Below are 26,972 nucleotides of genomic sequence, written 5' to 3' on the forward strand. Positions count from 1 at the left end.
CTTATCGGACCGTGTCGTCAGATAATCCGACTGTGTGTGGTATGCATCGGACTGATTCCGTCCGAATCTCCGTCCAACCCAATTTTCCAACATGTTGGAAATGTTTCCCAACCAACTGGGCCGGTCGGACCTAATCCGATCATGTGTAGAGCATTTTCATCGGACCAAGTGCCACGTATGCTCGCATTCAAATTCCGACACGGAAGCGCTCGTTCAGGTAAAACTACTGCTCGTAAGCGATATAGCACATTCGTCAAGCTGCAATGTTAAAAAAATCATTCATCAAGCGCATTCTCTTGTTCTTTACAATGCTGCAGGAACCAACTTCTTTTGATGCTCATAGTCACACACACTTCTCCCGAATGGATTTCATTACTCTTTTTTTAACCATTTCAGCAATACAATTTTAGTTGGCGTCACATCTACACAATGTTTGATTTTATTTTTTATTTTTGGGGGGGGTGTAAACTTACAACAACAACATTATTCTATTTTTTATATTTTCTTTTTCTTTTTTAATCTACAGGAGGTTGTTTAGTGTTGGTACCCCTTGTTCTTTATTTCACTTTGTATTTTGGAAATGTACCTGCCTGCTCACAAATAAACTGTACTTTTGGAAGGAAAACACATTACACAAGTATTTCATCAAACAAAAATAAAATTTATTTTGTTTGCTCGAAAATAAAACTAGGAACGCAGCACTGGAGAAACTTCTTAACTTTGGTGCAGCCTTTGGCCCCCAGGGCAGACATGACTAAATGAGATCTAAAAAAATTGGTGGCCTGAGGAGTAGATATCTCAGGGAGAGAAGTCTGCTCCTGAAGTCCTAGAGAGCAGGAAATTCAGATGCCATTTCTGTCCCCAGGATGGTGATCTTGAAGAGGCTGCATCTTCTGGCACACCAGACTCAACCCAGGCCATCACTCTCTGGTCTTCCTTTGTGACTTCCCACCAGGCATCCTTCCAGGCTGTGGCTGGGCTCCTGTAGCTGGGGCAGGAGGAGAAGGAGGGCGTTGGTGGACCTCCTGGCTGCCACTTGCCACAGCCTCCCCCCGACTGAGGTCTTCCTGTGTATGAAAAGGGGACATAGTTTTAGTTTTTTGATCATCAATCACACCATTTTGTGCTCCTGGCTTTTGCTAATTGAATGTTACCAAATAGAACAGACTATCATTCTGACACCAGCATTTTTCTTTCCCGTCCCAATCATTTTTGGGCACTACTGTCTATTGAGATGTAAACCACTTGGAGAAATCTCAACTTACTGATCAATAAGAACATCTAGTTAACATCATTAAATGTAACACAAGAAATATGTTCAACAATGCAATACCTGTCTCAAGCTGGGCCCCACCACATGGTGCTGCCTGGAAGGTCCAGGTTGGACATCAGAAGCCTCAGCTGGTGGTGAAGGATGCCTTGGAGGAAGTCTGGAGAGTGGTGGCCTGAGTGGTGGCCTGGGTACCCCCTGGTCTACCAGAAAATGCAGCCTGTCAAAGTGCACCATCCTGGGGTAATAAACAGCATCTGGATCTCCTGCTCTCAAGGACTCCAGGTGCTTGTTTCTCTCCCTGAAATATGTAAGCTTCATGGCCACAATTTTGCGATTCAGATATGTCATGTCTGCCCTGGGGACCCTGATCTGCACCAAAGCAAGCAGTTTCTCCAGTGCTGCGTTGCTCTTTGATCTGTCATTATAAAACTTGTTGTGGAACTGCCACAGGCAGGGCATCTCCATGTAGAGCTCGAGGAATAGCCCCATGAAGTTGGCATTGTTGAATGGGTCCATTTTGTCTGCAAGACACAACACAAGACAAACCCTCAAATACTAATAATGCAATTAAAATCCGTCCTAATCTTGTCCCAACAGCGGTCTAGATACAAGCAGTCTAGTCTAGTGAAGCACAAAGTTACAAATGTTACCTTCGTTTCCACGTTCGCCGCGTCCGTGACTCACACTCTCCTAGATCATACGGACGATACACATGTGTGGCGTTTTATATACAGTGCGCATGCGTAAAACTCCACCCGCCCCTGAAGTCTTTCCAGACTATTCCCCGCCCCTTTGCTTCCCGTGCAGTGGGGAGAGCACATGGCGGAGAGAACGCAGGTGCGCAATAATAGTTCCACTATAGAGGAGGAGGGTGAGGAAAGCCCGGAGCCTGAAATGTCCCGATTCAGGAAGACAAGATTTAAGGCCTCAAATATGTCTTTTGGAGAGATGTTGGAGATGGTCGACATATTGAACAGGACCGACTATGATGGGAAGTATGGACCTTACCCAAACCCAAATATCAGAAAGGCCAAGATCATGAAGAAAGTTGTGAAGAGTCTTCTGAAGAATTTTGGGGTACGCCGATCCAAGGATCAACTGAGAAAACGCTGGTCAGACCTGAAACTGAGGGAGCACGAGCAGTACCTAAGGATCAAGCGTGTTCTTAAAAAAAGTAAGTAGTTGTCGTGTGTTCATATGATTATTCTTGCTTGCATACATGCTCCATGTGCTTTGATTTCATGTTGTGCATTTTAAAATGGCCACTTTCAAGGTCATGGTTTCGTTCGTTCGTATGAAACATCGTTCTGCAGGGAAGTATTCCAGCTTACCAAAGTGGCCCCAATAATGTTCTCACCTTGTAACTCGGCCCAAAAACACAATTGTACAACACTTCCAAGCAATGTTTCATATTCCTATTTCTGCCCTCTGTGTGCTAATTAATCTTTGTTTACATTCTCATAGGGGAGAGAAGACTCGGCAAGTATGAGGACACCAGGGACCATGAGGACACCAGGGACCACACCCCTCCCAAAGAAGGGCAACTTCCAAAAGAAGAAACAGAGGAGCAGGAGGAGGAGGAGGAAGGAGAGATTGTGGAGGTTGGCCAAATTGTCACCACAACATGTGAGTGTCGGAGAACACAGCTTCCAGTAAGCTCATCAATGTATATCACCATATTTGGATTACATGGTGTGTTTTTTTTTTTCTAGGTGATGTGGAGGAAGATTCCCGTTTTACCAGTGAAAGTGCCCAGATCTTGATCGGGGAGATAATGGGGTGCAATAGGGATTTGGAAATTGTACAACAAAACATCAATGATGTTAAAAATAAAATGAAGAACATCATTGATGTTTTGGGGAGAGTGTGAAAACGAAAAAACTAGATAGGGTTTTCTTTTTGCTTTTTAAAATAAAAATGTTGTATTTTGCATAATTCCAAATTTGGAAGATGCACAGAGTGTGTAAAAATCTCCCATCATGGGGGATCAATGTACGTGCTTTGTGTAAAGTGTCTGAGATGAAGGGGTTGCAGCCCCAAAGCATGTACATTGATCCCCCATGATGGGAGTTAGCACATGTTGACACACTGTGTGCATCTTCCAAATTTGTATTTTTCAGGGGTGACACCCCATGTGATGAAGGCTATATCAGCCCAGTTTGTACATACTCATGTCTGATATTGTCTTCACTTTTCCAAGTTGAAGTTTGTAAGTTCCTGTGTTCTGTATTTTACAGTTTGATACATGCCTGTTTACACAAAAAAAACAAGTAAAAAATAAATCTGATTAAACTCGGTTTTGGATACCCAAAATATCTTGGTTTGTTGTAAAAACCTTTACTAAACGCACATATGAATGTGCTTGTATTAAAAAGTTGTATTCTCAACAATGTGTGGCTTCCTTTTTCATTGGGCTTAAAATGTATTTGTAGTGAAATTTGAGTTTGTGCTGAGAAGGAGTGCAATTTACTAAAGGCAACTCCACTTTACACTCCAAGTGCAGTTTCAGGTGTACTTTTGCAGTGCACTTGTAGTGCATAGTGGATGTGCCTTTAGTAAAAAGCACCCACAGTGAGGTGTAAATTTGTAGTAATGCACTACACATTAGTTAACAAAAAGAAGGTGTGTGTGTGTAGCAGACCCACAACATAATAAGATTATCTGAAGAAGAGACTGTCCCCTCATCTCGCTCTGAACTTGGGTTTGCACTGTTGGTGAAAAAGGCACAACTTTAATAAAACTGGCAAAGTGGGAGGCCACAGTCTGCCATTCCTGTGGCGTTGAAGGACACTGAGTAATGACACAAGAAAAAAAAAAGGAATTTGACAAATCAACATTGCATGCAGATTAGACACCCACATTTTTGGTCAAAATTAGTATAACATTTTTTGAAATGAGTATTTAAAGCCTAAAGTATAAGGTCCCCTTATGAGAGTCATAACCCCCCCATCTGATGGGCCCTTGCTAAAAAATGAGGGGGGGTGTTTAGGACAGGTAACGCTCTCCACTTGATTGAGAGCTGAATGCCTAAATAATGTGTGATACTTTGTGAAGCCCCTCCTTAGTTACACTATTGGCAGCCCACCGGACAGGTAAGAAGTGTCATAATAACAAAATGGAAGGACATTTTGACATTCTGCATAACTTCTTGCAACCGTTGCAAGCACGCATCCAAGCATAGACTTCTTGCAATAGTTGCAAGCACACATCCAAGCATAAGCTGTTGCAATTGTCACAAGCAAAATCCCAGGCACAAACTTATTTTCTATCATTGCTGACACGCAGTTCTGGCTAGCTCAGTACATTGCTTTAGGTAAGGCCCGGATACTTTCCTAATGTACATAATATAACGGAGTACTAATATTATAGGTAAGTTGATCCAGGTAGGAATCCGATTGCCTCTTGGGGGATCAGGAAGGAATTTTTTCCCCTGCTGTGGCAAATTGGAGCATGCTCTGCTGGGGTTTTTTGCCTTCCTCTGGATCAGCTGTGGGTGTGGAATTGGGTGTGTTGGATTGTGCGATATTTTGTTTGTTTAGTTGTTGATTTATTGTGGCTGGACTGGGTGGACTTTTGTCTTTTTCGACCTAGCTAACTATGTATCCTAGCATAATTTCTTGCAATCGTTGCAAGTACGCATCCTGGCATAACTTCTTCAGTCTTCGCAAGCACATGCAGTAATATGAACTTCTCACAGCCACTATGAACACATCTCCAGTGACATTAACTCCCTTGCAATCATTGAAACACACATTTAAGCACAACACTTGCAATCGTGGCAAGGCACGCAACTTAGCATAACTTCTTGCAATCGTTGCAAGCACATTCTCAGTGGCACTCAAACAGCCACACATCATTTTCAGCGGTACTGAATTGGCCACTTGTTTCCAGTGGCATTTTCATACGAACCACTCGCCGTTTCCTGTCTGTCATTTCTCCCTTAGGACAGTTGAGTTCAGCTTCTGTCCTACACCAGATTTCGAGTTGCCACACGCAGCTGGCTTCTTCTCGTAACAGTATCAGGCAATACCTAGCCAGCGTCCAGCATTTCTATCCTTACAGGACCCCGGTGAGCCGTCTCTGTTTACGGCCCATACAGTAAGATCCCCTCTATCTGGCATCCAGAAACATCAGCCAATAGCCAACGGCAAATGCTTGCCCATCACAACTGCCATCTTTAGTGAAATGTAAAATATCCTTGCATGTTCCCCAGTCTAGTCATCCAAGCAACCATCTGCCTGGCCCTTTATGGTTTTCTACGGCCTAGCGAATTCATCTTTAATGGTACTGGCAGCCAGGTACTATACAGACACCACCTGACTCGTTTATAAAAAAAACTAAAAAAATTACGTCCTTCAGCTTACGGTCTCCAAAACTCAACAATCCGGACCCAAGCTCTACATTAACCTCTTTTGTATTAACAACTCCATGCAGGCCAGCCTCCCCCTTGACAAGCTGACCCCATCAGGTCAGTTCTGCAACACTTCGCCCATACACAGGGGTGTACCAAGAAGCAGCTTAAGTCTGTTTTGAGAATGCTCCTTTGTGCTACTATCCTTGCTCGATCTCAGCTAACCCTTGATTAGCACAACATCTGCAAACAGCGACCCAGCTCATCAATGTCTCACTCTCTCGCAACACCTTTAAAGCCTACCAGACAACCTGGAAGGCCTTCAACAGATTCCTGACACACCACTCGTAGGAAACTTCAAACAACAAGCAGATTTGAGGGCAGCACTGTGGTGTAGTGGTTAGCACGCTCACTTAGCAGTAAGAAGCGTTGGTGGTTCGAATCCCAACCACAAAACTACCTGCCTGGAGTTTGCATGTTCTCCCTGTGCCTGCGTGGGTTTCCTCTGGGTACTCCGGTTTCCTCCCACACTCCAAAGACATGCAGGTAGGTTAATTGGCTTCTGTTCAAAATTGGCCCTAGTATATGAATGGGGACCTTGGCTTGTGGGCTCCTTGAGGGCAGGGACTGATGTGAGTGTGCAATGTACAGGGATAGGGACAATTGTAGACACTCACTCAGGTTGAACTGGATGGACTTGTGTCTTTATTCAACCTTACTAACTATGTAAGATACTGGCCTTTATCTCATACTGTCATACCCAGCTGACCCTATCCCACAACACTGTTCGGCTATACCTAACCGGCATCCAACATTTCTTGTCCTTACGGGACCTCGCAAACCTTCCTTATTCACGTCCCACGCAATTCGAGCTATGCTACGTGACATCCAGAAACTCCAACCGGTGGTCAGCGCCAAATGCTTACCCAAACGGGGACATCCTTAGGGGTATGCCGACCATCCTGACTACCTCTCCATTTGGTCTCCCCCCCCCCCCCAGTATGATCCTACAAGCAGCCAGGTATTTGGCCTACTACAGGTTCTTGCGACCTGGAAAGTTCACCTGCAGCTATCCAGCATGCCAAGTGCTACGTAGAACACCACTTAGTCCACTACAAAGATCACTTCGTCCTTTACCTATCAGTTTCTAAAAACCCAGCAAGTAGGCTTCGGGATAGACATCCACCTTTACAGAACCGATAATAGCGAGTGTCCATTTGCCACACTCAACCAACTGTTGACATTACTGCCCGAACAGTCAGACTTTAGTCCCCTTTTTCCTTTCCCGTCAAGCCCTTGAGTACCAGTCAGTTCATGAAACACATGAGGGGACTTCTCCGCAACTTTCACCTGAACCCTAGCCAGTACTTCGGTCACTCCTTCCGCATTGGGGTAGCCTCAGCAGCATCCCATCATGGGGTCCCAGACCATATCAATAAAGGGCTAGGCAGGTGGCAGGAGTCTGCCTGCTTCGCCCGGTACATCCCCAATCCGCAAGTGGAAATGGCTTAGGCATTTACTAAACTCACTCAATGATCAAACTCAATTAATAAAGAACTATCCCCTATCTCAATGTTTTTGCCCCCTTATTTTGGTATACCATACATTAGACCAAGGCACAGTTTCAGGTCCATTTCATGTCGTAAGTTTTATGTTAACTCTGAATGTTATCCATATCCATATCGGCCATAGGGCTCCAACCATAAATAAGAAGGCCAGTATGGTGGCCTGAATTTATGGGAGGAGCCCGGGGGGTATTTAACCAGCATGTTCACCTGTGGTCTTTGTCGGTTTCCTGTGCGCAATACCCACCCTCCCATCCTCTTTTTAGGGCATTTCTCAAAGTATTCATACTACTTACAGATTACTCATTTCATCTAATTTCATATTTTATTTCATTCCTCATTTCTTATCTAAGGTATGCCCCCTTATTTTGGTATACCGTACATTAGACCAAGGCACACTTTTAGGTCCATTTCATGTGGTAAGTTTTATGTTAACTCTGAATGTTATCCATATCCGTATCAGCCATAGGGCTCCAAACATATATATATATAATCTATATATATGTATTGTGACAGTACAGTTCCCTGTTCCAGTAATTGTCGCCCAGGGTTCTCAAATATGCAGGTTGAGGGGCTCCAGGGGTATTTAATGTGGAGGAATCTGTTTTATCAGTTTCCTCCAAAGTTTGTAAAAACCACTTTGGGACCTGGAGCCCGGAGATTCCATAGCGTTATGGGTGGGATGGAATCTCCAATCCTGGGATTGGGTTTTTGGAACAGCCAGGAGTCTGGCTGGTTGATTGAGCAGGTGGGTCTTGGGCTTATAGCAGAGTTAGGATTAGGGTTCTGAGCTCCACCCAGAGAGACAGGAGGTCTCCAGGAGTCCAGAGAGTGCAGGTGTGCAGGTGTGCACTAGTGAAAGCCAGAGACCCAAGTCTGAGGATCAGAGCAGTGAGGGGCTGCTTTCTAGATAGATGCTGTGTGTGTTGAAGCTGTGTGCATCTAAGGAGACAGATGAGAGCCTGAAGTGGAAGGCCTGAGCAGCAAGAAAGCTGAAAAAAGTTACAGTAGTTGCACGGGAACCCTGTTATATGACCAAGAGGGCTGAAGTGTAAAGCCTAGGTGGCAGTACTGCATTGTTGCCAATATTGTAATAAAAAAATTTTTTGGCAGTAGGCAGAGTAGTGTTATAATTAGGGGGCGGGGTATGCGGTTCTAGGTGTGGCATAGAAAAGGTGAAAATGGTCGTGGTTTACAGAAAATGGTGGGCGTAGCTTACATGGGGGCGTGGCTCAAATGGGTGTGGTTAGAGTCTGGGATGAATGCGGGATGGAGAGGGAAAGGAGGGGGGAGAGGGAAAGGAGGGAAAGAGGGAAAGGAGGGACAGCAGCCCCCCGATCCTACACCACAATAGCAATATGTGTTTTCCAGAGTTTGATAATCCGCAGATAAAGATACTCCAAATACCTGGTGTTAGCGCTTCAATCATCCCGGTGCCATGATTGTTATGGTATCAGGATGATTGAAGCGCATTATTTCTATTATTACATTGTAATATGAAATGAAATCATTCAACTCACCATAATGCTGAATCAGTGGGAGCCATGAGCGCGTCACTAGCCACGTTGCCTGCCACCAGATTCCATCAGGTGTCCCAAGCGGAGTCTGTCCTTACATCAGGTGCCCCATCAGAGGTACCTTCCTCACATCTCTGTCCATCAGCGGAGCCCCTCCTTACATATGGTGCCCCTCTGACATCCAGACTGGCCCCCCTGACATCCACAGACTGGTCCCCCTGACATCCACAGACTGGCCCCCCAAATATCCACAGACTGCCCCCCCTGACATCCACAGACTGCCCCCCCTGACATCCACAGACTGCCCCCCGACATCCACAGACTGCCCCCCGACATCCACAGACTGCCCCCCCCGACATCCACAGACTGGCCCCCTGACATCCACAGACTGGCCCCCACATCTCCAGACTGGCCCCCACATACTGCACAGACTGGCCCCCACATCTTTTGTCCTCCAGTCATGTGGAATGACTTTGAACTGTGGCGCCGCAGCATCTGAGCTCTATTGAAGACCAGCTCCTGGTCTTTTTTAAAATGGCCACCGGCGGCGGCGAAAAGCGGGACAAACCGAATTTCCCGGGACATTTCCTGGGACAAAATTAAATCGGGACAAATGTGCTAATCCCGGGAATGTTCTGGAAAATTCGGGACAGTTGGCAACTATGGTACTGCTGAAGAGAGGCAGGTGGCTTGGCATTTTTCATGTATTGTTTTTGGGAGAAGAACCCCTGTGTGCGCAGCCAAGTGCATGTATGAACTTTATTTTGTTCCTTTTAATAAAAGTGGGCTACCATGCCCTTAAACTAAACTTCCTGTTCGCTGGGAACTTACTAAAAAGGCATCTACCACGGAGTTAAACATCCTCCAATGTCACAGTATATATACTGTATATTTACAGTTGCTAATGGAGATTAGACATAAACTCCTCATAAGGCAACAGTGTGCCTGGCTGCTTCTACACAAAGTTGGGAAGAGAAACTGGGACAAACTAATGGCCTTCAGGGGGCTAGCACTACATACAAAAAAAGTTTACAGTCTTGCTAAGCTATCTATAAAAGATGTAAAACAATGCAGCTGTACATATTTATATTGTTTTGAACCTGGTTTTTACTTATTTGACTTGTCTGCACATTTCTTTCCACCAGGAATATCTGATAGACTTTGGATATCTTCCTGACGAAAACTTCACTGACTATGCTGTTCCTGAAACACCATTTATTTCAGAACATCAGGTTCCTGAAGAGTTTATTAGTGGTCTGGAATGGTTTCAGAGACAAAATGGACTGAAAGTAACAGGTAAGGTAACAGACTTCATGGCTTTCAAAATTAAAGTGCTATTGCATAGCTCCATTAGTCAAATTTCAAGCTAAAGTACAGTAATACCTTGCCAGCATAATTCGTTCAGGAAACATGCTTGTAAGCCAAAGCACTTGTTTTTTTTTTTTTTTTTTTTACAAACAAGATGTTTATTGGGTTGAGGAAAAACAAAAAGAAAAAAACTACAGGCACAAAGTACATAATACATACAGTACGTAAATAAAACGGAGTTACATCAAAAAAATAAATCATCATTCCGAGTGGGAACAGCTGGTAGCATGAGCCAAACTAATGAAGAGGGTGCAATGTAATAACAAATAACACAGTCCAGTGGATAGGGGGTAAAGCAAAGCACTGAAACAGAGCAGCACAGGGGGTACAGAGCAACAGTACGGACAGTCTTGGGGGAGATAGGGTAAGGGGGGAGACCAAGGCGGCCGGATCCTCCAGAGGACAACTATATTGGGGATCAAGGATCGACCTCTATGTCATTACAAGTGGCTGCGTTACGTAACCATATATCCCATATCTTCCCATACTTAGCAGGGCAGCCCCTATGTGCATATATTTCCTTCTTATAAGGAAGGACACCATTGACGGTAGCTATCCATTCCTGCACACTCGGGGGTGTCCCTCTCATCCATTTCCTTGCCACCAACAACCTGGCAAGAAATAATACCTCCTGTAGGAAAGTGATATGGGGCTTGTCAAAGTCTGGATCTGGGAATATCCCCAGTAAGCACTGTTTGGGGCACATGGTCAAGGGGGATCCCATCTCATCATGTATAAATTTAACAATATGAGACCAGTAATCATGTATTACCGGGCAAGTCCACAGCATGTGGAAAAAGGTACCGGGCGAGCCATTGCATCTGGGACAACTAGGGTCTTGTAACGGAGTAAACCGAGCCAGGCGGGATGGGGTGATGTAGGCCCTATGAACAATGTACATTTGGGTCAGGCGGTCAGAGAGTTTGGTAGACACCTTTTTGCATGTAGTCAGAGCATCCTCCCACTCCTCATCTTCCAAGTGTCCCACGTCCCCGACCCATCTATCTCTCAACCTGTATGCAGAGGCGGCTGCCACAGGGCGGAGAAGATCATTGTAAAAGAGGGAAATTAGTTTGGAGGGGTCCTGCCCCAGCAGGGTAACTAAAATGCCGTGCGGTCCAAACTCGGGGGATGATCGCGAAACTGGGTCTGAAGGGCATGCCGGAGCTGGAGAAACCTGAAGAACATATGGTTGGGGATATGGAATTCATCTTTAAGCTGTTGGAAAGATTTAAGAACCTGATTACTGTAAACATCTGAGAGGTACGCCACGCCCTTAGATAACCACAGGCCACAGTCTGGTATCGACAACAGTTCCGGTAATCCCGGATTGTGCCAAAGGGGGGTGTGCGAGTGCATAGCGGGTCGTCCCAGCCTGCGTCCCACCAATTCCCATATCCTGCAGTGGGCATACAGCAGACCCCAGCGATTGCGCAGCGCCTCGGGGTCCATAGGAGTCTTAAATAGCACTTGGTAGGGGTGAGTGTACCCAGCAGACAGGGGTGAGCACACCAGGGTCAGATAAAGCACTTGTATATCAAAGTGAATTTTCACATAAGAAATAATTGAAACTCAGATGATTTTTTCCACAACCATTTATTCACTGGTCTTTCAGTTTATTGTCCATAAAAAAGATTATAGCAATGTGATAGTTTGTGTAATCATAAAATGTCCACAAGTGGCAGCCTCCACAAGGGAGCTATAGAGTATACAACAGAAGAGAGACACCTCTAGGTGTAGCAATGTGGTTACATTTAACCACTGCGGCTTGCACAGGTGCCTTTGCGGGCGGGCGACTTGCACCTGCTACAGCTGCACGATATGGTAGCTTGTCCGCGGGTTGGGGGTGAACTTGAACTCTGTCGACGACCCGTGATTGCCTTATACACAGGCAAATGTAAACAAGGCATTTCCTTGTTCTGCCTAGTGCTACATGTCAGAGATCTACTGTTCCCAGTGATCGGGAACAGTGATCTCTGTCATGTCACTGGTAGCCCATCCCCCTACAGTTAGAACAAACCCAAGAAACACACTTAACCCTTTTATCGCCCCCTAGTGTTAACCTCTTCCCTGCTAGTGACATTTTTACATTGATCAGTGCATTTTTTTTTTTTGTTTACAAAAAGTTTTTATTCAATGAATATAAAAAGAGTACAACAGTAGCGTCAGATCAGATTTGGCATATAGAGCGAGACAAGATATTCATATACAGGGTGGGATACAAAGGATTAGTAAGTACAGAAATTGACCTAAGGGGGTAAAAGGCAAAGCAAATGCTAAGGGGTGGAAGTTTGGAAGACATACAGGGTCCTAATGGGAGTGTCCCATGAATTATAGTAGTGATGTGTTCCAGTGTTTCCATTTATCCTCAAATATCTGCATAGTATCAAATAAAATATGGTGGATGCGTTCAGATAATTTAATAGTTTCCATTCTTGCTATGACCTGAGCCCAAGGGAGAGATGGAGAACGCCAGTTAAAAGCAATGACCCAATGGATCGCTACAAAAAGTGTGTAAATAAGCTTTCTACAGTGTGTTGGTATATTAGGGATGGAAGAAAAACATAGGCAGATTTGCATCGTAAAGGTAATAGGACAGCCTACTATAGTGGAAACTACAGCAGAGGACTTCTGCCATATTGGGGTAAGGTGACTACAGCTCCAAAAGATATGTGATAGTGTGCCTGTTTCATTGCAGCCACGAAAGCAAAGTGGGGAAACTGCAGGATATATCGAATGGATTTTTGCAGGGGTCATGTACCATCTCGTATGTAGTTTGACAGCGGTCTCCCGTATTGAGTATGATCTTGTACTTTTAAACATGTTGGTCAGCATTTTCTGCCATTCTGTCGGATCGAATGATAAGCCTATATCCGTTTCCCATTTGAGCATTGGTTTGGTTTTATCATCTATCGTGGTCTCCATAAGTGAGCGATAAATGATAGAGATGATACCTCTATCTCTAGGGGAATGAGAGCATATACGTTCAAAACAGGTGCTTTGCAGGCGCATGTCCAAGGAGCCTCTACGCTGGAAAAATTGTTTAATGTGTAATTATGTAGTTGTGTGGGGGGAAGTTTGTATTGCGTTTGTAATTGAGAAAAAGACTTAAAGTGGGTTCCTGTCTTAAAGCTTTGGAATGTGGTTATGTTAGCCTTGTGCCATAGAAAAAACTGTGAGGAGTCGTGGAACGCTTGGGGAAACGCGGGATCCCATAGGTATGAGAGTAAAGGCGAGATAGAGGAGGCTAGATGGAATTTCTTTCTATAAAGTGACCATAAATACATAGATTGATATACGATTGTATTGCGAGAGGTGAAACAACTGGGTTTGATTGAATTCGACCATAGTTATCCCGAGGGTAGAAAGGGGTAGATGGAGTGGCTTTCGAATTTGAGCCAAGGAATATTGGCTGGAGGACTATGCCATTGAGCTGATTGGGCCAGTCTGGCAGATAAATAGTAAAGCCAAAGATTTGGGAGGCCTAGACCTCCCATGGGAAGAGGTCTGTATAGCAAGGATTTATGGAATCTGGGCTTTTTATGGTGCCAAATAAATTTGTTAATATCTCTTTGAATGGAGTCTATGTAGATTTTTGTGATATAAATAGGTAGGGATCTAAAGAAAAAAAGTAATTTTGGTAATATAGCCATCTTTATGGCCGTGACCCTGCCAAGGAATGAGATATGATATTTATCCCAAGTAAGTAGGAGCGATCTAATATTTAAAACTACAGGGTGATAATTTGCGTGGAACAAAGTTTTAAATTCAGGGGTAAGTTGTATGCCTAGGTAGCGAAAAGTTTGGGTGCACCAAGCAAAGGGGAAGTGGCGTTGTAATGATAAGGCTAAGTCATTAGGGATATTAATGGGCATAGCTGAGCATTTGGCTAAATTGACTCCTAACCCTGAAATAGTATAAAAAGAGTCTAACAAAGTAATTAAGTTGGGGAGCGCAATTAGGGGGTTAGTTATAAATAGAAGTACATCGTCAGCATATAGGCTTATTTTGAATTCGTCTGGGCCTTTGTGATAACCTTGAATGTTAGTGTTTTCTTTAATGGCACGGGCTAGGGGCTCTATTGCAAGAGCAAAGAGGAGGGGGGATAAAGGACATCCCTGCCTTGTGCCTCTCTGTAGTGGAAAAAATTGGGAGTTATTACCTGGTAATTTTATTCTGGTTTGGGGTTCTCTATATAAGGCGTGGAAGCTGTGTAAAAATTCGCCTGAGATACCGAATTTGGGTAATAGGTGGTCTAAGTAGGACCAGCTGACGCTATCAAACGCCTTGTGAACGTCAAGGCTAAGCAAGAGTGTTTGGTTAGAGTTGAGATTGGCGTCCTGAATTATGTTGGTGACCAAGCGAATATTGTCAGTAATTTGTCGGCTTGGGATAAACCCGGTTTGATCTGGTGAGATTAGGGAAGATATAACAGTGGCCAACCTATTGGCTAACAACTTACCGAAGATTTTCAAATCATTATTTATCACTGAGATAGGGCGAAAGTTTTGGGGGAGAGTGTGGTCCTTGTGGGGTTTGGGGATAAGGGACATGTTGGCTAATAACATTTCTGCAGGGAAGTCATTACCTTTTAATATATGGTTATAAAGAGAGGTCAGTTTGGGTGATAAGCTGTGTGCGAATTTCTTGTAGTAGGAGGCTGAGTATCCGTCTGGGCCTGGTGCAGTAGAGGTTTTAAGTGATTTGATAAGCGTCGAGATCTCTAGCTCTGAGCATGGGGCGTTTAACATCTCTATCTGTTGGGGTGATAAGGAAGGCAGTGAGAGGTTCGAGAACCAAGATTGGGAGGAAGGATCCTTGGTAGGATAAGGAGCAGCATATAGCTTTTCATAGTATTCTACAAAGATTTTAATTATGTCATTTGGGTGTGAAACCAAAGAGCCTGTCGAGTTACGGAGTTTGTAATTGTGAGTCGGTGTCACGTACCTGGTTGGAGAGCCCAAGCGTGCAGGGAGCGGCGCCTCGTAAGCCCCGGCTCGAGAGCCCCTGGAGATGGGAACAGGGATTCAGGAGTCCGGAGGGCACAAGTGCCAGACTGGTCAGCTGGTAGAAAAGACCGGAGCAGATGGTGGACCGGAGCAGAGGGTGCAACCAGCGCAGGATGCTGGACAGGAACTGCTGGACGGCTGGCACAGGTGAACAGGCAAGAGCTGCGGAAGTAGTAGTCAGAGCAGGTCCGTAGGCAGACTGGCAGAAGTAGTCAGGGACGAGCTGGGTCGGCAACAATCGGGCAGCAGAGGTACAAGGCGGAAGGCAGAAGCGTGGTCAATCAGGCAAAAGGGTCGGAGGCAGGCGGCAAACAGGCAAAGTCCAGGAACAGGCCGGGTACAGAGTCAGGAACACACACACAGGAACAGATAACAGGAGTCACGGGAAAGCTGCAGACGGGACAGCACAGAGGAGCAGGAGCAGGTCCCTTAAGTAGGCAACTGGGCGCCAAGAACGGTCGCACGGTACGTCTACGTATCCCCGCGGGTGACCGTGCTCCCGTTCGTGACCCCGCGTACCCGCGTACGCCCGTTCGGCTCGTCGCGCACCCGCGTGCGCCCGCTCGTGTCAACGCGCACCCGCGTGCGCCTGTTGGGGACTATGTGCACTCGCGTGCGTTCGTTAGCGCCAACCCGCGTCCGAAGGCACCGACGATCCCCTCGTACCGGGAACCTGCGGGTAAGTCTTACTTGGGTGACCGGGGTGGTGGAACGACCGTGACATTGCCCCCCCCCAAGGGGCAACCTCCGGATGCCCAACTGTGCCATCTTATCCGGGTGAGTTCTTTTGAAGGCATGGATTAGTCTTTCGGCATGCAGGTTGGACTCCGGTTCCCATGAATTCTCCTCAGGGCCATATCCCCTCCATTTAACCAGAAACTGGGTCTGGTTACGTCTCCTCCTGCAGTCCAAGATAGCTTCAACCTCAAATTCCAATTCCCCATCAATCATCACGGGTTCTGGGGGGTTGGTACTCCGGTCGGCAAAGGGGTCCGGAACCGCGGGCTTGAGTAATGAAACATGAAAAACCGGGTGGATCCGGAATGACCCCGGGAGTTTCAGCTCAAAGGCTACTTCATTTAGTTTCCTCAGAATGGGGAATGGACCCACAAACTTCGGGCCCAGCTTCCTGGAAGGGCAGGCCAACTTCAAGTTTAACGTAGACAGCCAGACCTGGTCCCCGACCTGGAGGTTAAGTTCGCCCCTTCTCTTCCTATCGAAGACTTCCTTATAGTGTTCCTGGGTTTTAGCCAGCGTTTCTTGAAGAATCCTGTTATTATTCCTGAAGAAGTTAAGGTCCTCCTGGACCGCCGGTACCGAACACTCAGGAAGATTACTGGGCAGAAAAAGTGGGTGGAAACCGAAGTTTGCAAAGAAGGGGGACTGTTTGGTGGCCGAATGGACGGAATTATTATATGCGAATTCCGCTAAAGGTAGAAGCGATACCCAATCGTCCTGGGAGAAGGAAGAGAAGCAACGCAGATACTGCTCCAGCGTTTGGTTGGTTCTCTCGGTCTGGCCGTTAGTTTGAGGGTGGTAGGCTGAAGATAGGCGAAGCTCGATTTTCAGGGCCCCACAGAGAGCCTTCCAAAACCTGGACGTGAATTGAACACCCCTGTCAGAGGTGATGTCAGCAGGAATGCCGTGGAGCCTTACTACTTCTTTAATAAAAGTCCTGGCCATCTCTGTGGCCGATGGAGTCCCCTTCATGGGTAAGAAGTGAGCCATTTTAGTAAATCTGTCCACTACCACCAGGATCGAGGAAAAGTCTTCAGAGGGGGGCAGTTCCACGATAAAATCCATGGATATCATTTTCCACGGCCTATCCGGGATGGGTAATGGTCTCAGCAAGCCCCAAACCTTCGACTTACTCCCCTTATTCCTAATGCAGGTGGTACACGCTTCTACATATTCCCTGCAGTGTTTCTTCATCTGGGGCCACCAAAACGTGCGTTGAAGTAAGTCTAAGGTTTTGAATGCTCCAAAGTGACCGGCCAATGGGTGGTCATGGCAGGAGCTGAGGACCGCAGTACGTAACTCCTGGGGGACAAAGATTCTACCCTGGTGCCAGAGAAGACCGTCCTTGGAGGTTAAAGAGGTGTCAGAAGATAGAGCCGGATCACTGGAGGCCTGTTTAATTCGGGACAAGAGATCTTCATGGAGCAGGAGAAAGTTTCCTGGGGGAAGAATGGTGTCTGGCGTAGGAGATAACATTGGCTCATTGTACATCTGGGAAAGAGCATCAGGCTTCACGTTCTTCGACCCGGGCCTGTACGTGATATGGAACACGAACCTGGAAAAGAAAAGTGCCCACCGGGCCTGTCTTGGCTTCAGTCGTTTGGCAGATTTAAGATACTCCAGGTTCTTGTGGTCCGTATAAACCAGGATCGGGTGGGAAGCACCTTCAAGGAGGTAGCGCCATTCCTCCAACGCCGCCTTGATTGCCAGTAATTCCTGGTCTCCGACGTCATAGTTCCGCTCAGCTTCTGAGAGTTTGCGGGAGAAAAAGGCCACTGGGTACAAAAGTGATTTAGGCCCCTGTCTCTGGGATAATACCGCCCCAACGGCTACTTCCGAGGCATCCACCTCCAGGATATAGGGCAGCGTAGCGTCGGGGTGTCTCAGGATCGAAGCTGAAACAAATAGTTTCTTCAGGGTTTCAAAGGCTTCTTGCGCCTTGGGAGTCCATAGGAATCTTTGACCCTGTTTGGTCAGCTCCGTGATGGGGGAGATAATGGATGAAAATCCTCTGATAAACTTTCTATAGAAATTGGCAAATCCCACGAACCGTTGGACCCCTTTCCGGTCCGAGGGAGCGGGCCAGTCTAGGATGGCTGAGACTTTCTGGGGATCCATTTCTATTCCGTCTACGGAAATGATCAAGCCCAAGAATTGAATGCTCTGTTGCTCGAAGACGCACTTCTCCGGTTTGTCGTACAGGCCATGGAGACGGAGACGAGCCAGGACAATCTTCACATGCTCCCGGTGTTCGGCTAAGGAGGAAGAAAAGATTAGTATATCGTCAAGGTATATAACAACAAACAGGTCTAAGTACTCTCTGAAGACATCATTGACGAAATGCTGGAATGTAGCAGGGGCATTACAGAGTCCAAAGGGCATGACGAGATACTCATAATGCCCGAAGCGGGTACGAAAGGCGGTCTTCCACTCATCGCCTTTGCGAATACGGACCAGGTTGTAGGCGCCCCGCAGATCCAGTTTGGAGAACACCTTAGCCGACCCCAGTCTCTGGAACAATTCAGGCACCAACGGTAGAGGGTAGCGGTTTTTCACAGTAACCTTATTGAGTGCCCGGTAGTCTACGCATGGTCGTAGGGAGTGATCCTTCTTCTGGACGAAGAAAATCCCTGCACCTGCCGGGGAAGTGGAAGGTTGGATAAAGCCCTTCTTTAAATTATCGTACAGGTAGGTCTTTAGAGCTCCCAGCTCGGTCTCAGATAGGGGAAAGATTCTCCCGAAGGGAATCTCCGCTCCCGGAAGCAAGTCTATCGGGCAATCATATAGTCTGTGGGGAGGTAGAGTCTCTGCGCCCTTCTTACTAAAAACATCCAAAAATTGGTGATAGACTTCGGGCACTGCCAGTCGGGTTTCGGTGTCTGTCTCCAAGCAGAGCAGGGAAGGAGGGTCCGTCTTGATGGCTGGAAGGCAATACTGATGACAGTAGGCAGATGGAAACTCGATCTTTCCAGTGAACCAGTTTATCAGGGGATTGTGGGCCTTCAACCAGGGTATGCCAAGGATTATGGGAAAGAGGGGAGACTCGATAATGTCCAGACACAGGTGCTCCTGGTGGTCCCCCGTGATGGTGGCAAGAAGGGGAGATGTTTCCTGGGTTACAGGTCCAGATCTCAGAGAAGAACCGTCGGCCAAATAGATTGGAAGTTCCTTGGCCCTGGGCCGAAGGGGAATGTTGTTCTTCAGGGCGAAGGATAGGTCCATAAAACCGCTACAGGCCCCAGAGTCAATGATCGCGTTGACGCGGATAGTCTTGCCGGAGAACTGTAAAAGAAGAGGCACAGCCAGGTGAGAGATGGTACTGGTACTAGGCGGAGTAGGAGGAGAGGCGGGAGGTATAAGCAGGCACTTACGTGACTTGGCGGGGCAAGTGCGAACATAATGTCCAGATCCTCCGCAGTAGAGGCACAGGTTACCAGATCTTCGGCGTTGGCGCTCTTCGGGGGTCAGAGGTGAACGTAGTAATCCCAGCTGCATGGGTTCCGATAAATCCGGAGAAGAAGGATCAGGAAGAACCGGTGGATTGGCACTTGGAACCCGTGGCATCATCCAGACTGGGCGCGAGGTGGAAGAAGAGCGCTCCAGACGACGCTCTCTTAACCGCCTATCGATCTGGACAGAGAGGTCGATGAGCGCTTCCAGGGTCTCAGGAGTTCCTACACGGGCCAGTTCGTCCTTCAAAGCCTCCGAGAGTCCCATGCGGAACTGGTAACGGAGAGCTGAGCTGTTCCACTCTGTGTCGGCGCTCCAGCGCCTGAACTCAGACACATAGTCCTCTACTGGCCTGCGACCTTGCTGGAGTGCATGCAAAGCCGCTTCTGCAGTGGCTGCGAGCTGGGGGTCCTCATAAAGACGAGACATGGCTTGGAAGAAGACATCTAAGGAGTCCAGACAGGGGTCTTTTCGTTCAAGGAGGCGATGTGCCCAGGCCTGGGGTTCGTCGGTAAGTAAGGAGATAACGAACCCTACTTTCGTAGCCTCAAGAGAAAAGGTCCGGGGCTGAAGGGCGAAGAAGAGCTCGCAGGAATTCCGGAAGGCCCTAAATTTATTCCGGTTACCGGAAAAACGGTCTGGTGTAGGGACCCTTGGCTCTGGCAGCAACATGACCACTGAAGGGGGACCTGGAGATCCGGAGGCAACTGGAGCTGCGGCAGATAGGGCTTGAACCCGTTCCTCCAAACGACCATAACCCTCTTGCAGGTTCTTCACGGCCTGGGTGAGGCCGGCTAGATGGTGGCACAGTTCATCCATCGGAGACACTCCCTGCGAGGGCTCGGACATGGCTGTCCCGTACTGTCACGTACCTGGTTGGAGAGCCCAAGCGTGCAGGGAGCGGCGCCTCGTAAGCCCCGGCTCGAGAGCCCCTGGAGATGGGAACAGGGATTCAGGAGTCCGGAGGGCACAAGTGCCAGACTGGTCAGCTGGTAGAAAAGACCGGAGCAGATGGTGGACCGGAGCAGAGGGTGCAACCAGCGCAGGATGCTGGACAGGAACTGCTGGACGGCTGGCACAGGTGAACAGGCAGGAGCTGCGGAAGTAGTAGTCAGAGCAGGTCCGTAGGCAGACTGGCAGAAGTAGTCAGGGACGAGCTGGGTCGGCAACAATCGGGCAGCAGAGGTACAAGGCGGAAGGCAGAAGCGTGGTCAATCAGGCAAAAGGGTCGGAGGCAGGCGGCAAACAGGCAAAGTCCAGGAACAGGCCGGGTACAGAGTCAGGAACACACACACAGGAACAGATAACAGGAGTCACGGGAAAGCTGCAGACGGGACAGCACAGAGGAGCAGGAGCAGGTCCCTTAAGTAGGCAACTGGGCGCCAAGAACGGTCGCACGGTACGTCTACGTATCCCCGCGGGTGACCGTGCTCCAGTTCGTGACCCCGTGTACCCGCGTACGCCCGTTCGGCTCGTCGCGCACCCGCGTGCGCCCGCTCGTGTCAACGCGCACCCGCGTGCGCCTGTTGGGGACTATGTGCACTCGCGTGCGTTCGTTAGCGCCAACCCGCGTCCGAAGGCACCGACGATCCCCTCGTACCGGGAACCTGCGGGTAAGTCTTACTTGGGTGCCCGGGGTGGTGGAACGACCGTGACAGTCGGTTTAACAGTTTGGTTGAGTTTGCGTGCAAACATTGTTGAAGCTGAGTTACTGTAAAGGAGGAATTTAGCTTTTGCCCATCGTAGAGATTTTTCTGTTTTATCAGATAATACAAGGCGGAAGGCAGAAGCGTGGTCAATCAGGCAAAAGGGTCGGAGGCAGGCGGCAAACAGGCAAAGTCCAGGAACAGGCCGGGTACAGAGTCAGGAACACACACACAGGAACAGATAACAGGAGTCACGGGAAAGCTGCAGACGGGACAGCACAGAGGAGCAGGTCCCTTAAGTAGGCAACTGGGCGCCAAGAACGGTCGCACGGTACGTCTACGTATCCCCGCGGGTGACCGTGCTCCAGTTCGTGACCCCGTGTACCCGCGTACGCCCGTTCGGCTCGTCGCGCACCCACGTGCGCCCGCTCGTGTCAACGCGCACCCGCGTGCGCCTGTTGGGGACTATGTGCACTCGCGTGCGTTCGTTAGCGCCAACCCGCGTCCGAAGGCACCGACGATCCCCTCGTACCAGGAACCTGCGGGTAAGTCTTACTTGGGTGACCGGGGTGGTGGAACGACCGTGACAGTCGGTTTAACAGTTTGGTTGAGTTTGCGTGCAAACATTGTTGAAGCTGAGTTACTGTAAAGGAGGAATTTAGCTTTTGCCCATCGTAGAGATTTTTCTGTTTTATCAGATAATAAAAGGTCTAAAGTTTGTTTTTTGCTAGTTATCTGCTGTAATAAATCGGGGGTAGGTGATTGGTTATAACAATTGTAAAGTTTATCAAGTGTTTTTGTAAGTGTTCTAAGTTCCAATAATTTAGCCTTGTTTTTTTTGGAGGCTATGTTGATGAGATGACCAAGCATCATTGCTTTGTGGGCAGTCCAAAGAGAGCCAGGTTGGGTGTCTGGAAGCTGATTCTCAGTAAAATAGTTATTGAGGTGTGTTGTAAGAGTCTCTATAATTGATGAGTCAGTTAGCAGAGAGTCATTCAGTCTCCAGGTGTAAGTGGTGGGCTTAAGGCCTAATCTAGAGATGCTAAAAGCCACGATTTGGTGGTCTGACCATGGGCAGACATGTATATTTGCGCTGGTGGAATTTGCAAGTACTATGGGAGTGCAGAAGATGTAGTCTATACGGGCTGAGCTATCGTGTGGGTGTGCATAGAAAGTATATGATTTACAGCCGATATTATGTGCTCGCCATGCGTCTAAAAGTTGATGTGTGTTTAAACTGTGTGTGAGGGATTTAGGGAAGGCCTTGGAGGAGGGGGTAATATTACTTCTGTCAAGGGTGGGGTTAAAGTCGCCGCCTACTATCATGTGGGGAGATATATATCTATCAAGAATGGTAAAAAATTGTTGAAAAAAAGTTGCTTGTGCAGCATTTGGGGCGTAGACAGAGGCGATTGTTGTGGTACGGCCTTGCAGTTTACCTTGCAGGATTATAAATCTGCTACTGGGGTCTCTATAAACATGTTCGGGGTCAAAAAATAGTGAGTTTTTAATGAATATGGCCACTCCACGAGACTTGGAAGTATAGGAAGTTACAAAGAATTGTTTTATATGATTTATCAAAGTATTGTGGGTGGTTATCGGTAGAGAAATGGGTCTCTTGGAGCAGGAGGATATCTGCGCCAAGGCTTTTATATTGATAAAAGGCTTTTTTGCGTTTTTGTGGTAGGTTAAAGCCTTGAACATTATGTGATAAAATTTTTAAAGCCATTGGTAAATTATCAATTTTTCGAGTAAGATATCACAAACGAGATAGAGTAAATTTGCGTATCGTGGAGGGACCATAAGCAGAATGCATACATAATAACAGAAATAATGAAGAAATCTATGTCTTGGCATTGTAAGGGTAACTGTCTGACTGACTAAAATATTCGGAATACTTAAAGGAGTGTCAAATTTATATAATGATATAACTGATTTATAGAGTATCATTGAAAAAAATCAGAAAAGAGAATAGACCCAGAATAAAAAAGTGGCTCAGTAGGAGGCAGGAAGAAAAGCCGGGTCCCTTTCTCATTAACCAAAAAGCAATGGGGACATAAGAAAAAAAAATCTTAATGACCAAAAAATACAAGATAACTTTGGACAACATGTCCAATATCAACCAGTGGGCCCAGAAAAGAGAGGGGACCAGTGGCTGATAGGGGGGCATGACAGCGGACGAGGGGAGACCAGTTGCCCGAAAGATTAACAGTGCATAACTTTTTTCTGTTAAAAAAAAAAAAAACAGTGCATAACTTATAAGTGCATAGGTGTAAGAAAGCCGTCCCAATTTTGCAGGCTGTAAAAACCGTAAAGGGTGGTTAAAAAAAAAGAACAAGGGGGGGGGGGGGGGTAGGGGGGGAGAACCCAACGTTCAGCCAGGGACATAGAGGTTGGATTGATAGATTGAGTAGTGAACGAACAGGCCTAAGTGGCCAACAGCTAAAGGGAAAAAATAAATGTTAAATTTGAGCTTGAGTTTGTGATGACGGAGAACGTAGGAGAAATGATGATTCAGGCTGGCTTGTCGCGGAGGGATTGGCGCCAACTACTTTGACCACGGCGTGAAGAAGGTGTGTTCCATATAGGAATAGGTGCCAGTGTAGAAGGGCGGCGTATCGGAATGTCCGGTTCCAAGAGTCCCAACTTAATCAGTATCTCCTTTCCTTCTGATGCGTTGTATGCTGTATATGTTGAGCCATTATGTGGTACCGTGAGTTTGAACGGGAATCCCCATCTGTAGCGGATCCGAGCAGCTTGTAGCACAGAAGTAACCTCTTTCATCTTTCGTCTACGGTCTAATGTAGCTTGGGAGATGTCTGGATAAATTTGAATTTTAACTCCCTCCAGTTCAATGTTGGTGGAGTTTCTTGCTGAGCGCAGGATTTCTTCCTTAGTCAAATAGTCTTTAAGACACAATATGATATCACGAGGCGGTTTATCTGCAGGAGGCTTGGGGCGGAGTACCCTGTGTATCCTGTCGCATGTGAACGCTGAGGAAGGGGTGGTGGGGAGGAGAGATTGAAATATTTTAAAAAACCGCCGTAGGGAGGTCGGTGACAGTTTCGGGAATGCCACGCAAACGAAGATTATTTCTGCGGTTACGATTGTCGAGGTCCTCGACCTGTGATTGAACCATTTGGAAGTTTTCGGGCAAGGATTCGTAATCTTTACGAAGATCAGCGTGCGCTAGTGCCAGCTCATCGTGTTTGGTCTCTAGGTTATCCGTTCGGTTGCCTAGGTTCGTAATTTCCAATGATAAAGTGTTCGTAGCTTTGTGCAGTTCTGATTGGAAAGTCCCAGCTAGTTTTTCATACATAGATGTCAGGCTATCTTCCAAGTCTGCTTTAGTGAGATATGTGGGGCACTCACCATCATCCTGAGCAGGAGAGGAGATTCCAGGGCAGACCTCCGGGGATGAAGTGGACCGCCGTGCCTGGGTGCCATCTTTAGCCATGCTTGTTCTAGGAGTTGTGCGGAGGAGGTAAGTTGTAAGCGACCCTTGCGGCTTGTTATTCTTCGGTTTTTTGCGGGACGGCATACACCTGGAACTCCCGCAGGGGTGTCTGGCAATTTGAGTTAGGTTTGGTGGGATAATAGCCCTGCAGGAAGGCGAAATGTCTCCGTTCCTCTGGAGCTCTCACTAAGGACGTCCGCTCTCCATCGCGCCACGCATGCGCCCCCGATCAGTGCATTTTTTTTAGCATTGATCAATGTAATAATGTCACTGGTCCCCAAAAAGTGTAATTTGGGTCAGATTTGTCCGCCATTATGTCGCAGTCCCGCTAAAAATCACAGATTACTGCCAGTAGTAGTAAAAACAATAAAAAATATAGTTACATAGTTACATAGTTAGTCAGGTTGAAAAAAGACACAAGTCCATCCAGTTCAACCTTAAAAAAATAATAAAAAAATAATCGTACAATCCAAATACCCAATTTTATGCCCACAATTGATCCAGAGGAAGGCGAAAAAAAACCTCAGCAGAGCATGCTCCAATTTGCTACAGCAGGGGAAAAAAATTCCTTCCTGATCCCCCAAGAGGCAATCGGATTTTCCCTGGATCAACTTTACCTATGTTAGTACCCAGTTATATTATGTACATTCAGGAAAGTATCCAGGCCTTTCTTAAAGCAATCTACTGAGCTGGCCAGAACCACCTCTGGCGGGAGTCTATTCCACATTTTCACAGCTCTAACTGTGAAGAAACCTTTCCGTACTTGAAGATGAAATCTCTTTTCCTCTAGACGTAAAGAGTGCCCCCTTGTCCTCTGGGTTGACCGTACAGAGAACAACTCAACACCAAGTTCACTATATGGACCCCTAATATATTTGAACATGTTCATCATATCCCCCCTTATTCTCCTCTTCTCAAGAGTGAATAAATTCAGTTCCTCTAATCTTTCCTCATAGCTGAGTTCCTTCATGCCTCTTATCAGTTTGGTTGCCCTTCTCTGCACTTTCTCCAGTTCCCCGATATCCTTTTTGAGAACTGGTGCCCAAAACTGAACTGCATATTCCAGGTGAGGTCTTACTAATGATTTGAACAGGGGCAAAATGATATCTCTCTCTCTGGAGTCCATACCTCTCTTAATACAAGAAAGGACTTTGCTCGCTTTGGAAACAGCAGCTTGGCATTGCATGCTATTAGTGAGCTTATGATCTACCAAAACCCCCAGATCCTTCTCCACTATGGATCCCCCCAGTTGTACTCCCCCTAGCATGTATGATGCATGCATATTCTTAGCCCCCAAGTGCATAACTTTACATTTATCAACATTAAACCTCATCTGCCACATAGTCGCCCAATTAGACAGTGTATTGAGGTCGGTTTGTAAATTGGAGACATCCTGTAAGGACGTTATTCCACTGCATATCTTGGTGTCATCTGCAAAGACAGAAATGTTACTTTTGATCCCAGACCCAATATCATTTATAAAGATGTTAAAAAGTAAGGGTCCCAGCACTGAACCTTGGGGTACACCACTGATAACCTTAGACCATTCAGAGTAAGAATCATTAATCACTACTCTCTGAATTCTGTCTCTTAGCCAATTTTCTATCCATTTACAAACTGATATTTCCAAACCTGTAGACTTTACCTTACACATGAGCCGTGTGTGGGGAACTGTATCGAATGCTTTTGCAAAATCCAAGTATACCACGTCAACCGCCACCCCTTTGTCCAAGGTTTTACTTACCTCCTCATAAAAAGAAATCAGATATGTCTGACAACTTCTGTCTTTCATGAATCCATGTTGTCTGTTGCTTAAAGTGTTTTTGTTCAGCAAGAACTCGTCGATGTGGTCTTTTATTAAACGCTCCAGTATCTTCCCAGCTATAGAAGTTAAGCTAACAGGTCTATAGTTACTTGGTAAAGACTTTGATCCCTTTTTAAATATAGGCACCATGTTCGCCCTGCGCCAATCCAGTGGGACTATTCCCGTCATTAATGAGTCCCTAAAAATTAGATACAATGGCTCTGAAATTACAGAGCTCAATTCTTTTAGGATCTGTGGGTGGATGCCATCAGGGCCAGGTGCTTTATCCACCTTTATTCTGTCTAAATATTTCTGGACCATATCACTTTTGAGCCATTGTGGATCATTTGGGGCTGTGTCACTATCAACCCCATTATGGACATGCGCTCCCCCATGCTCTTTTGTGTACACAGAGCTGAAGAAAGTATTTAATAAATTAGCCTTCTCTTTGTCCCCAGTCACCCACTCTAGATTATTTTGTAAAGGGCCTACATGCTCAGAATTGACCTTTTTACTATTAATATATTTGAAGAATTTTTTGGGGTTTGTCCTACTATCTTTTGCAATCTGTCGTTCGTTTTGAAGTTTTGCATCCTTGATTTCCTTTTTACATATTCTGTTAAATTCTTTGTAACATTTAAATGACACTAGTGATCCTTAATTTTTATATTTTTTAAAAGCTCTTCTCTTATAGTTTATAGCTTTTTTAACTTTGGCTGTGAGCCACATAGGTTTTGTTTTTAGCCTTTTAAACTTATTGCCCATGGGAATATACTTTGCATTGAGGTCCCAAA

The 26,972-nt window shown here is 46.5% G+C and overlaps 1 protein-coding gene across 5 annotated transcripts in view; it reads left to right on the plus strand.

Annotated features, from left to right (window-relative positions):
* The window catches only part of LOC143943334 (matrix metalloproteinase-18-like), a 1,003,345-nt gene that overhangs the window by 233,660 nt on the left and 742,713 nt on the right, over positions 1-26,972 (plus strand). For all 5 annotated transcript variants that reach the window (XM_077465046.1, XM_077465042.1, XM_077465045.1 and 2 more), the window contains one exon: positions 9,852-10,002. In XM_077465046.1, the coding sequence (XP_077321172.1) occupies positions 9,852-10,002 (151 nt within the window). The remainder of the gene's footprint in view (positions 1-9,851; positions 10,003-26,972) is intronic.

The sequence above is a fragment of the Lithobates pipiens genome, unplaced genomic scaffold (assembly GCF_037356315.1).
Source record: "Lithobates pipiens isolate NorthernLeopardFrog02 unplaced genomic scaffold, aLitPip1_a1.2 Scaffold_30, whole genome shotgun sequence".
NCBI lineage: Eukaryota > Metazoa > Chordata > Amphibia > Anura > Ranidae > Lithobates > Lithobates pipiens.